Raw genomic sequence first — 15,515 nt, forward strand, 5'->3', positions numbered from 1 at the left:
GTGTGGCGCCATCAAGAAAGGGATTAAAAACAACTAAGCAAACAACAAAACAGGATCGAGGGTAAATGCCGGACCTTAGAGGAGGGAATGGCACGAGGTGACAACGAAAAAGGTTTAACAACTACTAGAGACCTTCACCAAGACAGGTCCACATGAGATCTCAGTCATTGAAAGCAGCAATGGTCGCCTTCTTGTAGAAATCAATGCTTTACTTAATTGATGGACTGAATATTTCAAAGACTTTTACAACTTCCAACTGAAGACATATGTTAATATCCTATAAAACACCAATCTTAGTCCCCTGGTGTTGACACGGTTCCAGCTGAGCTTCTCAAGCAGGATGCTAAACAAAAAAATGCTTTTACTGCCCTTGGCCAAAGAGTCTGGACATTCTTATAGGGGACGCGAATCAAAAGAAAGAATAATGAGAGAGGGCACAGAGAATTACAGAATTAGTTAAAAGAATTTGTTCTTTAATCCATTCTTCAAAAAAGTGGATTTTTTGTCACCCTCAAGGGCTTAGTTACCTGTGAAAAATTGTCCGAAAAAAATCTCATTGATTTATTAAGAAATCTTTGTGGATTGTAACCAGCCCTGGGAAATACCCGTAATATAAGATGTGCGATGTGGTAAGTGAAGGGAGTGAACTATCAATAGGAAAGCATGTCTGTCTTACAGCGCATGTAAGCATTGGTGCCTTTCTTGATGAAGTCCCTTTGATGAACTCTCTCCTGGTTGTTTCTCTAAGAGGGACATCCTTCAACGTATTAGTTGATGAGTAAACATTAATGCATGCACAACTCCTGCATCCCACACACACACACACACACACACTCCCGTAAGCATACTTTTCAAAACAAAACCAATAGAATTTTGTTCTCGAAAATGCTTTATCAAAAAATACAGAAATGCTCAGATTTAATGGAGTAACGTGGCTGCCCGTGAGATGTAAATCTAACATTTACAAACATTTCAGGTATTATGCGAAACTATACTTTGCTACAAACAATCAAGCCCCATCAAATCATAAAATTTATCTAGTTATTTATTATTTGGTGCTAGAGTTACTCGTTCAGATCCTAACTACGAACCCTGACCTTAATACTCCCACAAGCGCTGACCGTATTTCGTCACGTGACCACGCCATCATTAGCTCCATCATTACTACTCATTATCAGGTCAGAGTTTTGCCTATAAACCATCAATCAAAAGCTCTGCTTCCGTCCTTGTCTTGCGCAAGAGTTCTTTGTCCTCCCTAGTAATCATGGCGTCCCTAATGACCAGCGTTGCGAGGGAGGTGTTTTGCGACATGCCGCAAGCCAGCAGTTGGCAGACATCGGTGCTCAGGTGAGATCGCGAGAGATCCAGTCTCTGTAAAGAGGAAGTCAGCTTCAGATACTCGCTGACTGCCTTGGCGCCCGTCCTGTCGAATTTGGTGCCAGCAAGAATCAGTTCCCTCAACGACCCGCACAGCTTGAGGTCGTGGAAGAGGATGGACAGGTCGGAACTCTCCAAGTGAGTGTCAGACAGGTTCAGCAGGCAGCAGTCTGGCGACGACTCCAACTTTATTTCACAACAACAACAAAAAATCATAATCAATCGTTTTATTCGAATATCTTTGAAACACATTTTAGTTCGACTACCTTCAAAGAAAATATTTACAAGGGCTGAAAATTCTGGACTAGTCACTGCTCTGTAGCTTTATACTTTATAAGTTCATTATATATATAGAAAACTTTATTTGCTGCCCCTAGAAAACAAATGCATGATTGTTTATTTTTAAGGAGATAACTAAGTATTCACAACACTTCCGTTAACGTTTTTGTTACCTTTGACCCCAGAGCTGCTGCCGAGACATTGTTGACGAGACAGCCCGAAAAATCCAGATTTCGTATGGTGTTGGGCAGGTAGGGGATCAGGTGAGAGAGAACGATGGACGCAGTACAGTCCAAGAAAGAGAAGGAGACAGTATTGCGCAGCAGCGCGGCCACCTCGTGCAAAGACACCCACGTGGAAGCGCTCACGTGACTGATTGGTTTCCGGGTGGAGTTCTGCACGAGCACGGTGTCGAGCGAAGGGGTGTTCTTCAAGGCTGCCTTCAGAAAGGCGACCATGAGGGGAAAATTCTGCCAACGGATGATCAGCGTTTGAAGTTTGGAGTTGGCGGCTAGAGCTTCGGCTAAGTTCAGCAGTTCGTCGCCTTGGAAACCGTGGTACGGCAAGAGCTCGACCTCGACATGCGTGATGCTGGAGCTTTCGTCCTTGACAGCCAGCGCTAACCCCGCGAGACATTGGGTTGGGAAAAGTCCGTCTCTTTGTAAGATGATGGACTTGGGCAGCGACCGGACGAGGCTGCCTGTGAGGTCATCGTTGTGCGAACATTCGGCCAGCGCCTGCAGCGTGTGCACGTAGTTCATCACGTGACTTCTACCAACACCATCGTTGCCAGTGTCCTCACTCGTCACCTCGCCCCCTGACGATGCCTGCTTGTCGAAGGAGACCCTTCTGGTTGACTTCGTGACCTGCAGGGTCATATCTTTGACCAGGGAACTCTGCAGAGGCGACTCGGCATTGTCTCTGAACAGCCCGCAGAGAAAAGCCGCCATTTGCGAGAAGCGGGCGTGACGTAAGACCTTCTGCTCTTCCAGAACCTTGTCCAAAGTCTTGAATGGCGTGTCCGACAGGTGGCGCGCAGCCAGAAAATCGCGTAGAGCGTTGCAGGTGAAGCTCCACCTATTGGAGTCTGCGCGGTGGAGTATTCCGGTTCTTCGCAACAGGCTGTCATTACTTTCCCGTCCTTCACTCGGATGCGACACGGTTCGAATCTCGCGTTCGTCGGCCTCGTTTTCGTCTTCTGTCGTAGCAATGTTCACATCATCTCGCTTCTCTGTCGCCGTTCTCAAGAGTTTGACGACCCTGTCCACATCACCGTCCGTCATCAGCTTTTCTTTGCTGACGACCAACCGGTAGGCCAGAGCCTGCAGGCTGCTGATGGCCGACAGCACCTCGGAAGGAAACTCATTTCCTGACCTTCTGTCGTCTTCCGGTTTTCTGCAGAAATTGGTTGCCAGGGCCACTAGAAACTGCTCAAAGAGACTGGTGAGGGTGCTGAGCGACAACACGGCGGCTCTTCCGGAAATGGTGTAAATGCCAAAGATTACCAAGCACACGTACGGACTTCCTGGAAACAAGCAAACGCTACTCGTTAAAACAATAGTTGCCCTCATACAGAAAATTGCTTTCCAAGGGAAATAACTCACAGGTAACGAATACACAGATTAACAATATTAAGAGGTTAATTTATTTATCAAATTAATTAAGTTGACCAGTGAATGTTAGAATCCTTGGTTCGTATATAAGGGTTTCATTGTAGTGGTTAGAGACCTCTATTTTTCAAAAGTTTAACACGGCACACGGAAAAGTCCCGAAAGGACATTTATCAAAAGAAAGTACACATATATATACACCTCCGTTCTTTCTTCACCAATTTATACAAAAGTCACCCAAGCCAACAGAGTTAGGTACCTACTCAGGTATCTCTGGAGTTTGAACTCTGGACGACTGACCACTTCGTAAAATGTTTCATAATCTTCTGTCATCATTTTAGAGATGACCGCGAAGGTTTTGAGGCAGCGGCTAATGTTGAGAGGACTGAGCCCCAGAACGAACAGTCTGTAGTCCAAAGACATCCACAGGTCAGTTTGTTCCACAGGCCTGGACATGATCATCACTGAGGCGTGTCGCAGTTTGGTTCCAAGAACCACCTGCAACCGTGAAAAGAAATCAAATGAGGGACATGCTTACACGAAAGGAAACAAGGAAATGAGATCCAGAAAACGGAAGAAAGGAGGAAGAACGAGAGACGGAAATAAATGACTCAACGAAAATGAAAAAAAAAAATATATAAAATAAAAAAAAAATAAGCAAGAGTACTAATAAGGGATGTAGAGAGCTATTGAAGGTGACAGAAAGTAAGAAAGACAGATTATCACAAAGGTTATAATAAATAATGCATATTAAGTTAAATAGAATTTGAAACTAGCTCTTTGAAATTCCAGTACAGTGAAAGAGAGGACTTCTTGTGAAGATCCTCTGACTTGCCTTTTACTCAATTAAAAACTTTTCGGATATTTGTACCTGACGTAGTTCGTCACTGCACTGATCCTCGTCAAAATTATCCACGATGATTGCTGTGTCTCTGGCATGTTGCTCTAAAATGCTCCAAACATCTTCTGTATTCACTTTGCAGTTTTCAGTCTGAACCTTGCGAAAGACAAACGGAAAACTTTGCACAACTTTTCCAAAGTGCTGTTCTCGGATTGAATCTTACTTGAGTCAAGGGGAACTTTTAAAACGATCAGCGATAGGAGGGACCTTTAAAGCAGATAATAAATAGTTGATCAACTTTTTAAAAATACACATTTTATCTTAAACCAATACAAAGAAAGAGAAAGGCAAGAGAACTGTTCAAACTATTGCTTTCCGATTGAAACTTTCACACCACAAAGAAAGCTTACAAGAATAGTTTCTACTCGACTGGGGATATTTTGCATAATATTATTATTTTATGATATTGTTGTATAATTATAAAATATTAAATTAATGACATTAACAATACTTTTGATATTACCTGGGCTTGAATTGTTTTTGCCAGCGACCCGTCAATAGTTCTCGCATCGAGAAGAATAAGAAAACTGAAGTTGCTGGTGAAAAAAGTGGTCTGACCAGCCCATTGGTACGCCAACATGGCCGACAGGAAACTCTTTCCGCTTCCGCTGTCGCCTTCTACCAGCACGCGCTTCCCGCGTCCTGACGTCACAGCTGCAGGAAGTATCTGGTTCAGCTGTAGTTTATCTCTGGACAACAGAGATTCAATGGGAGGTGTGGGTGGAGCTTAAAGATATGCATGTTATCTATATTTTCTTTCATTTCGTCAAATAACAAATAAACTAAAAAGATAACACTAGAATGGTGTGGCTTTGTCCTTAAAAATTTATTTATATTTAAAAACTTAAAAACTCCTTAGAGAAGCTGACAATATTGACAAATCTTCGAAACGGACTATTTTCAAATGTTTTATTTATTTTCATTACGTCGTGATATTATAGGTCCAAGAAGACAGCCACTTACCCATCTTGTGTCACCACCTCCAGAGGAACGTACACATCACGTATACTGACATGCGCATCGGACCATTGCAGGGGAGTAACTCTCGAGAACATGGCCCGATACTTGTTAGCCAGACCTTGCTGGACCACAGACACCATATCTGCAACCAGTTATCAAACATACGGCTAGTTACCATAGAAACTGCATGCGAATCATGGTAGATATTTTGTTAGTTTTCTGATGGTACTTAAATTCAAGTAAATCATTACTACTTAATTTAATTTTACATGCCGAGTGTGAAAACTCCTGACTGTTAATTATCCAAACCAAATCAGTTATACATGTATAAGTACATTTTTAAAAGATTGAATATAATCAGTTGAACATAACATTAGACCATCAGTATTGTGGTGAGACTCTGATAATGAGTATGTTCACTGTTCAGTATGTATTTAGCGCGGTGTGCCTGTGGTTCAACTGAGAGGAATGCTCAGTTGTGTTTTTGCCATTCCATGGTGCAGTGAAAGATGTGTCAGAAAAAAAGGAAAGAAAGATTTCACAGTGTCCCCTATTGTTTGTGTAAAGGAGTGAAGTAGAAGAGAAGAAAATTGGGACACCTTTTCGTTAATTACAATAATCAAAACGTCACTGTCCCAAACTCAAAAAAAAAAAAAATGACAAAAAAAAAAAACCCACTGGAAGAGATAAACACGAGGACACACGCTAATTCCAGAAGGAAGTTTAATAGCTGGGTGGGCGTCGAGACAGGAGAATAAAATAAACAAAAGGAGATTGAGAAAGAAGAGCTAAACACACATTTTCGTGTTCATCAAAGGCACATGGTTTCAAGAAAACATCAGCTTTTAAACACAAGGGGAGGAGGTGAGCAGTGGGGATCGTATGCCTTACAACAGTTCCGAGAGCAAGGAACTGGAGACACTCGTCATGTAATTATCCCAGGACAAAAGGCAAGGTGTATGTTGCCCCTTCTCTAACTGTAAGCGACATTTACAGGGACAACATCCGGTTCCAGGTTGCAATTAAAAGAATTCTTCGTCAACCGTCATTTGCTTAACGAGCAAGGACTTGAAGCTGTCTTTCAGGACAAGGTATCCTTCTGAGAATGATGACTGGACAGAGTGAAGAACTACGGTTTCAGCTTTAGAAGAGAGAAAACGAAATAAATAATGAATGAACGAACGAACAAAAGAAAGAAAATTTGATGACTTCTCCGCACTAGTTTAAATGAATGAAATGAATGCGCTCGGTCCAACCAGCTGCAACAAATCTTGGAATACAGAATTCTTGGTTCGAAACTTTCCTACAGAAATTTAAGTCTCTTACCCACTGCATCTTTCGTTCCCTCTCTGTGGACTGTCTTGCGGATATTCGCCACAGTCTCGTGTAGTTTGGGGTACTTGATGCTCAGGGCATCACAAAGGAGCTTGAAAGAGTATGGTAATTTGGAGTGAAGAATCTGCCAACACCAAAAACCTGTCATTATACTTCTGTTAAGATTTTCTGTCTTAGAATATATATATATATCTTTATGTGGTTTTTTTGCAGTCAAAAGTTAGTGGTAGCAGCTAACAAAGTATATTTCTGTCACCCTACAGGTTGGAGTGAACAGTCCTCCGGCAACTTCACCCTTAGTATCAATGCACTGACCTTTGACAAGAGAATCTGCATGCGCTCCTGGTTTTTGCCGGGAGTCATCACATCCTGCTTATCGCCGACTTTGATCACGTGACCTTGAATGAGCCTGTCAATGATGTCATCTACCATCACAGATTCGATCAGCTGCCGGTGAACTTTACTCAGCACGATTCTGTCCTCAGCAGAGATGCCTGCGAGGCGATAATACGAGTGAGACGGCAGAACGATACAAATACATTTTATCGATATATTTCATAAAATATTATACTTATCAGAGGGGATTGACAGCAATTTTCTGGCTTTTTCCTCCATGCGTTTTTCTTTCAATCTTCTAACTCTAGACTTCTGGGATATATTCAAGCATCTATCCAATGTGTATTCTAGGCGTTGTCAGCAAGATACGAAGGGTTAAATGATGCCTTTAAACATTATTTTTCAAATATACAAATCTATTAAAGCTTATAAACTTATTAAGTTTTCCTTCCTGACCTTCCTGGTCAAGCATTTCTTTTTCACGCGGCATGCGCCGTTTGGAGACCACGTGATCACGAGAGTGGACAAGCCCAGGCCCACCCAGTCGTCGAAGGCGTCCCAGAGCGCCCTCTTCCGGCGCTGACCAGTGACCTTTGATCAGGTTGATGAAGTGGGCCTGCTGTTCTGGGGTCAAGGTCTCCTGGTCGATGCGCGTGATTTTAATGCGCACTTCCGGTCCACCGGTACGCAGCAACACTTGCACGATCTGATTGGCGGGAACAAGACTTTGTTAAAGTGGTCTTCGTAGTTAGTTCGATGCTTTCGCCTGTGTGTGTAAGTGTGTAAATGTGTAAGTGTGTGTGTGTGGAGCTGAAGAAAAATATTACCAAACTGTAGAGACGCACCATGTCCCGCACCCACCTGTTTCCACATCACTGGGTACTCTTCACTCCTGACACCGACCAGGCCGCCAGCCTCCTGCAAGTACATCTGCAAACGCACCACATCTGCACTGAGGCTGGTGTCCCCCGGAAGTGGGAGGGTGTTCCAGCCGTGGGGGTAAGGGGGAGAGAGGTGGCAGATGGACTGCAGTAGGATCAGCAGCAGCTGCGCGTCATACGTGTCCGACGAAGTCTCCTTCTTCTTGCTGGGATACAGAATACTCCACTGGGTTTCGCTCAGAATCTGGCAGAAAATTCGAGAGGAAAATGTTTGTCTAAGATACGGAATGAGTTAACTATATTAGTCCGGCCCTCTAAAACCATCCCAATTTCTCATGAGGCCCCTGAGGAAAATTAATTGCCCGCCCCTGCCCTAAACCGTGTCCTTTGGAGATTCAGTTACTGTTTTTCTATACTTTACCTTTTGTTCCAGGAGCCTGCGGAGGACGGAGCGCACCTGCTGCTGTGCCAGGTGTTGCCGAAGGTAGAGGGGCGGGTGCACGCTGTCGAAGGTGACCCTCAAGGCGTGGGTGGCGCCGTCGTGCAGCAGCCAGCATATCTTGGCCAGGTACTGGCGCTCGTTGGCGTTCACCAGGTAGTCGGGTGGAGTCGGGGCGCGGAGTGCAACCCGCTGAGCCTCCATCGTCGTCAACATTGGGAAAAGTTGCTGAGGGTGGTGATGGGGGAGGGGAAAATGAGGTCACGAGGTCAACGTCCTCCGCTCACCTCATCGACTTCCGGAAGCTGAAAAAGGTTTATTGGCAGAGTTACTTCCCGTAGTATGCGCGCGCTCTTAAAAGATGAAACCTTTTGGCGATGTCACGTAATCTGTCCCCAAACCTTAGAGGCCAGGTTCACAGGTGGATGGCTTACCCTAAATTTTTCTAAGCCTGTCTTAAAATATAAACATTTTAGCTAACGGCTAACGGTTCTTATGAGCTTTCTATGCATCGGATCCCAGCTGTACATCTGTGAGCTGGACTAAAGTTTGGTATTGGTTACATGAATATCAGACCAGTTGATGGCTGTGGCGGTGCCGCTCTTGGTAGCAGAAGTGGTATAATATATCAAGAAATATAGCTATGTGTGTTTGTAAAAAAATTACAAGAAAAAGTATATTAAAAAAAACACACATTCTCTCGCCTCTCGATTATAAATGAGTAAAGAGGAAGAAAAAAAATCATTTCAACAATCTGTTTACAAAGTCCTTCACCCCAAAGAAAGTGCGTGTTGGCTATAAAAACTATCAATGATCCTCCCAGTGCCTTGTGAAAGAAGATAATCGCAGGTGACGGCTTCTCTAGCGGCTGTAGTGTCGCAGGGGAAATAACTCGTCAGGCAGAGTGACTGTTCTTGCGCCAGCGCTGTGAGTGGTTCAGGAGTCCTAACGACGGTCGAGTGCTGGCATTTTGACTGCGAGGGACAAGCTTTCAACTTCCCCTGACAACCACAATGTCAAGAGCTCTGTTTGTCCAAGTGTGACTTGGCAATGTGAAAACACACTCGGTGCCGAGAAGGTTCGTTTAGAAATAAGACGACAGTCATCGATGTCGAATAAAGATAAGTAATATGGGTTTACTCAGGTATATTTTAATGTGTCCGCATGTGTGTGTGTGTGCGCCTGCAATTGTGTTTATTCTTCGCGCACGTTACAGCAAATATAAATTTTTTTTTTTGGTATAACATACAATATAAATACTTGTCAGCATCGTAAAAACGGAAAATCTCGACATCTAAGCCAAATACTAACCCCGCTTTTTCCCCAAGAATTTACGATTGTTTTAGCCCGCGTCGATAAAAAAATAACTTCTACTTGTTTAAGAACTCTCAATCTGTTCCCGACTTTAAAGTGGTTGTTTACAGCAGCTGTGTTGTCCTTTTCAGCTCACTTTTAAATGAGTGTTCTTCGTCACTATGGTGCTAGTGAGCTTACAAGTATGCACGTGAGATTGCTAAGAAAAGTCAAATAAGGTCTTTCCAACACTTGTTTCAGTCTTCCTTAAAATATAGTATTTATAACCTTTATAGTTTCAGCTGTCGATCTTAAAAAAAAACAAAAACAAAACAAAACAGAAAAAAATATAAAAACAAAAAAACAAAACAATTCCATTTTCGTAAGGGAGAAATTCAGCACAAATACTGAGATACATGATTCATTATTTTTAATTACTTAAGATGTAGTCAAAGCCTGATCAAAGTCTTATCAAAATTAAAAGAAGAAATCTATAAACCCTTATCATTATCATTTTTCCTCTGTTTCTTTTCTTTCTTGCTTGTCCCCTAGCGTTCTCCTCAGTTTCATGTCCGAACATACTTGAAAGGCTGACATATTGCATATTCCTGAAATTAGTCTCCCTCCCCCTACCTGGCTAGAGGGTGACTGCTCTCCACATCTTTTCCTCTCTTGCCAAAGCTCGGCCTCACACCTTGTGTCTCCTGTTCATCAGAACTTTTCTTACATCACTTGCCATCTCCTGGATTGTCTGCGACTGCACCACGTGACTTATTTTATGGATGGACCACTGCTCAGTCATCTTGCCGGCGCCTTGCTTTTGGAGATGTGTCATCGGCACAGAGTTCATTCTCTGGTTTCTTTTTTAAATTGCTAATTTTTTTTAATTCGATTGAAACTGCTCCACATTTTCTGCCGGTTCCATGAGCAAACCTAACCTCCTTTTTCAGCTCGTACTGTCTTCTCAGCCATTTTATTTGTGCAGGTTCTTCTGAGGTGTTTATAGCCGTTGACGTCTCTGTTTAATATGTTTTGGTCTGTGTCTGTATGTGTGTTATATGAATTTTGTGTTTGTCATTGTGTAAAGTGCATTAAGCCGTCTGTTCAGTTAGGAAATGTGCTACATAAATCCTTTTAATATTATTATTCTGATGGCATCTCGTCTAAAGACATGATTGGACCTGAGGTGAGATCCCGATGTCGTATTTTCTGGACTGCTGGCAGACGATTTTTTCCAGTTAACTACTAAAACGAGGCAGGTGTGTACAAAGCTTCCGGTGTATTCACATTCGTTGTTAAGGCTCGCCGAGACTAACAGCGGAGAACTTCTCAAGAGCCTAAGCGTTGGTCTCGGCAGACAGACAGCAATCCGTGGTGAGATGGTATGATTTATGAAAAAAAAACTTTGGCTAGAGTTGGCTGCAGCAGTTTGCAATAGCAAATGTGGGAAGATATAATGGCACTTAGAAAGAGATAGAGATAGAGAGAAAGGGGGATGGAGAAGGTAGAACATCTCGGCTATACTGCAGCATCAGAGACGCCGTTAAAAGACCACTTCTTCCCTCTTCCGGTGCTGTCTTCACATTGACTGTCCCTGGGCGACAGCTCTAGTCGTTTCAAGTGCATGTTCCGTTCTACTCGTGTGGCAGTTTTCAGAACAAGATACACAACGGACATGGATAGGGTTTCCAAGTCAGGCAGCATCGCCTACACTCTTGATGCGCGTCAAGCAGGTCTCTAAAATTAACGAGACCTCGACGAGAGTTTCCTACAGCTCTCTCTGAAGACTCGGATACTATGGGTGAGGGAGGAGGAGGAGGAGGCACAGAGGAGTGGGATGGAAGCGACTGGCTGTTGGTTACAAAGTCAGCAGCCGGTGTGATTTATCATACACGATTAAAAGACAGTGAGGCCTTTGGCAAATATTAGGAAAGTGATTTTTATACCTCCCTCGATATTGTGAAGCGGATGACAGCATACATAGATCAAAACCGGTCGCGCACTTCATTTTTTATAACGGCTGTTGTTCTTGCGTGAGATAACGAGACACCACGCGTATTCCTACACCTATTTATGTTGCAATCTTGGTGATCTTGCTTTTATGGGAAAACATATAATAAACTTCACAGCTGTTCCCTCTAGACATACTATGAACAGCTCTTGGGTGACTCTCCATAATCAAACATCTTACCTTTCATTCTGTACACATATGATCGTATTCAAGCTAAGGTAAGGGTGAAAGGTCAACTTTATCCGGCCTCCGACTGTAGGCGTTAGAAACTTTTCATTGTGTCTAGATGTAAAAATAGAAGTCAGATTTCAAGCATTTTTTATGATGTTCGACCCTCCCTAGAAAGATCAGACACACATGTTCTGGGGAAAGTTTATTCGCTTGTTAATATTCATTCACTGCCCTGTACCCTGTCTCATGTATACAAGAAATCGCATAGACCCCGCCAACACAAAAATCTTATTACTGTGTACTTGATATAACATCAGATTAAAAAAAAAAATTAAACCAAAACTTTACTCCCTTACAATCTTGTTATTATGGCCACGGAAGAATCCGGCCGGCATAATGTTATGCCGATAATTTCAACGTTCCTGTCAAAGACTATTTCTGTACCCGGTAATCTTCGTCACAGGTGTGGTGTTTACCTGGCGCTTACAGAAGGATTGAGGCATACTTTGGTGGGAAATAACTACCTGCTGTGCTCCACACCAGACATCAAGAGGTCTGCTGTTTGGCTGCATGGATGCCAACGTTAGCCCAGCAAATCCCCAGACAACCACAAGGACTCTCTCGGGCTTGCATAACCATTTACCTGTCGTGTGAAGCTCGTTATGTTGGGCCAACCAGGTGCGAACTAGAAACATTGTATATCCCTGACTAGAAGGAGGGCAAAGCGAACGAAATAAGCGAGGAAGGACTGAAAAATACGGGCCGTGATTTATGAGAGAGACTGTTTGTCTACGGAAAGGAAACATTAACTTTCTAATGTAACCTCACAGTGAACCAGATCCAGGACTGACAGGACTCCACTATTGGCCTCATGTTTGTTGTAGAGGGTGGGATAGACACAATCCGAATCATAAATCATGTTGAAAGAGAAACAAGAAAGCATTTCTCAAAGGTCGTTATTCTTTCAATCAGTCTTCTACACCTACATCTACATCTACAAGTTCACTTAGTGGTCAAACCTTTCCATTCCTTGACTGTAAAAGGAAAAAGTATGATGTATCAACACAGTGGACTAACTTTAAAAAACAACAACTAGTATCTAGAACTACTTCGACTTTTAACCAACAACAACAACAACAACAACAACAACAACAACAACAACAACAACAACAACAACAACAACAACAAAATTGTGCACATGTCTCATTTATGGTGTGTAATCAAGAATGTGGGCTACAACACCCAGCCACTAGTCAAACAATACAGAGAACATATTGTAACATTTAATAAGTTTAAAACTTACTTTGTCAGTGCCATCCATTTCACAAAGAATGAACTGCTCCGAGTCAGAATGATTGCGGGCTGTGAGATGTTGTCGTTTTCTTACAACTCCCAACTTTATACCTCTTTTCACCAGCAACAGTTTTGCAGAATTCTAAACAGTCGAGATAAGTATGTATTCATCTGCTGGCCTTATTTTCACACCCTGACCGAATCAAAAAGTTTTTCAGTAAAACAACGAAGAAAGCAATCCCTGCCAAAGTTCAAGTCAGAAAGTAAAACAGAATTACTGTTGGTGTCACCAGGTAACTAGAATGTCTGCAGGTTATTTGAGTCTCTGGTTTTGCAGGTGACATTAATTAACACAGTTTCCCCTGATGACCTGCGTTGCTGTCAGTGTGAAGCATTTTGCTCACCTGTATGAGTTTCCAGTGGCAGGAACATATCCACGAGGGTGGATTACAACTGGATGCTGACCATGCACCTGCTAACAGCACCGTCGTGTCATGACAGGTACGTGGTCTGGGACAAACCACACTGCACCCTCTCTCTTTCTCCTTCCTTCCCCCTTACTTAAGAAAGAATAATAATACTTCACCGACAAGCTGCTATCTACCACTCCAGGGTATACACACTCTCTCTCTCTCGCTCTCAACACCCTGTATTTTCACCTGTCACGCACAGTCGGTGACTTTGAATTTATACCCGACATTAGAAACCCTTTCTGTCCGGGGGGTCTCCATGTCCTCCCACTAAGAAGAGTGGCGGGGAAGGGGAGGTAGTGGGTTTGTCCCAAAATGAATATCTCCCACGGTTTTACTCCTAAAAAAAGGTTTGGGGTGTGGGTGAAGGATAAAGGAAGGCTTCGCTTTGTACGCTTCAAATTAGCATTGAACTGTCGGGTGCGCCATCGGTTTGGGGGTTACAATGTCCGGTATTATCACCATAAATTGGATTTCGCTGACGAATATCTTTTGAGAGAAAGGAAATAATACTGCCGACGGCTCAGACAGTATGAAATGAAGCGAGAAGAACGAAGAGAGAGAGAAGAAAAGGGTGAGTGTATTGTAAATTCCCAGCTGGGATTTACATGCAATAGCAGGTAGACTCACGTTGAACACTGCTTGAGGCTTACATATACACAAACTTCAGGTGTAAATTATGGCATCCATAGTTCCTTTATGGCTTGTCACAGGTGAGGTTGAAAATTTGTGTGCAATTTTGTTGTTGTTGTTGTTGTGACTTAATGCTCTGTCTCTGCCTTATCCCTCCCCCTACCTCAAGACAAGCACAAAACCAGTTTCATTTTAACCGATTATTCTGTACATTGGAGCACGGTTGCTATCCGATGTTTCTTCGCACGAAAGGACACAGACCTTAAAGAAATAAACTATTCTTTGGTTTTGGAAGTGTCAAGTGTGTTTGAGGGGATGAAGAATATACAAAAGCTCTACACTGAGACTTCAACAGTTCGACATCGGCCCAGCCTACCTCCGGTTGTTAGCTTTCTGGTCATAATTTGAAACAATAAAATGACAGCATCGGCTTACACATAAATAAAACTAAAGAGCATTATCGATGTATTAACACGGATTAGGTCAATCGATAAGGTAGGATGGAAGCGTGTCGTAGCCATGACGACAGCGAGTAAACGCTACTCCCCCAGTCGAGAGCGAATGCCACCACTTGCCCCCACAAAGATAAGAGTGAGGGGGAGAACTTCGTGACCCCACGACAAGGACTCGACAGAGCAAAAGAATCGAGGTGGGGTTAATTTTGTGCTTCGCTTCACCTGGCTCAGGTAGGTTTATACTTCGCTGCTCCAATCCAGTCTGGAATGCGGTCTGGGAGAGCCGGCCATGCACATTGCTTGGACCTTTTCAAAAGCTGTGTGGTCTTGAAAATTTTGAACAAGCTTCGTTTGTTTTAATTGTTTTCTGAGTAGAGTTCTCATCTTGAGTTCAGAATTCGTGGCTTCAATCATGCGCAAAAGTTCTTTCTGTATCAGACAGCTCGGGTGAAATTATCGTGGATGTGTGGTTTGTAATTCGTAGACATGTTCTCTTGCTCGTGTACAGCCATACATTCAGTTTAAAACAAAACAAATTATTGCTTATATTGCTTAAAATATTTCTTTTAAAGATAACGTCGATAAAGAATTTCATATACTTTAGTGATGAATAATTTTGACATATTATAGGTTAGTCAAAAGTGGTTCACACAAAAGTATTTAATATATCACTGATTTGATTTCTTCCCTCCATCTCTCGGCTTTTTCTCTGCACGTAAGATAACCCCTTTGAGCTACTTTTTCACTGGACTATAAATAATTTCCTCATTTTAGATCGTTAACGTCACACAGACACCCACCCCACCCCACTGGGTGTGTGATATCTTGACGGTTAAACTTTTCTTACAGTTAACAAGGGGATAGGAACAGTTTAATCGAAAAAACATAAGAAAAAAAGTAACACAAAATGAGCTCTATTTCTGATTTGTAATCAGTTTTGGAGTAATCCGTGCAAGACGATTGATGAATGAAAGAGATGTTTTGATCGTGTTGGAACTTGTCCAGCCATACGATGTGTGGACCACGACAGTGAGCATCTTAACAACAACAGACACAATAACAACACTTTGT

The 15,515-nt window shown here is 42.7% G+C and overlaps 1 protein-coding gene across 2 annotated transcripts; it reads right to left on the reverse strand.

Annotated features, from left to right (window-relative positions):
• Positions 1-602: 602 nt before the first annotated feature.
• LOC112562171 lies at positions 603-13,594 on the reverse strand. Of its 2 annotated transcripts, none has more exons than XM_025235240.1 (13): positions 13,291-13,594; positions 12,897-13,028; positions 8,101-8,423; positions 7,660-7,923; positions 7,255-7,504; positions 6,778-6,956; positions 6,454-6,586; positions 5,131-5,269; positions 4,631-4,856; positions 4,138-4,263; positions 3,530-3,764; positions 1,830-3,181; positions 603-1,563 (listed from the first exon to the last, which is right to left on the reverse strand). In XM_025235240.1, exons 3-13 carry the CDS (start codon positions 8,332-8,334, stop codon positions 1,192-1,194), a joined length of 3,510 nt encoding a protein of 1,169 aa, XP_025091025.1. In that variant the 5' UTR covers positions 8,335-8,423; positions 12,897-13,028; positions 13,291-13,594; the 3' UTR covers positions 603-1,191. The 2 variants fall into 2 exon arrangements, with proteins under 2 accessions (XP_025091025.1, XP_025091024.1); XM_025235239.1 differs by having other exon boundaries at positions 12,897-13,079.
• Between the last annotated feature and the right edge of the window lie 1,921 nt (positions 13,595-15,515).

The sequence above is a fragment of the Pomacea canaliculata genome, linkage group LG4 (assembly GCF_003073045.1).
Source record: "Pomacea canaliculata isolate SZHN2017 linkage group LG4, ASM307304v1, whole genome shotgun sequence".
NCBI lineage: Eukaryota > Metazoa > Mollusca > Gastropoda > Architaenioglossa > Ampullariidae > Pomacea > Pomacea canaliculata.

Bases quoted from the DNA above. Each gene is read 5' to 3' on its own strand.
- LOC112562171 (XM_025235240.1), bottom strand. From the start codon at position 8,334: ATGTTGACGACGATGGAGGCTCAGCGGGTTGCACTCCGCGCCCCGACT. The intron at 7,505-7,659 runs GTGGGTGCGGGA...CCCGCCAATCAG, and splicing joins ACCCAGTGATGTGGAAACAG to ATCGTGCAAGTGTTGCTGCG. The intron at 3,182-3,529 runs GTAGGTACCTAA...GCTTGTTTCCAG, and splicing joins CAAACTCCAGAGATACCTGA to GAAGTCCGTACGTGTGCTTG.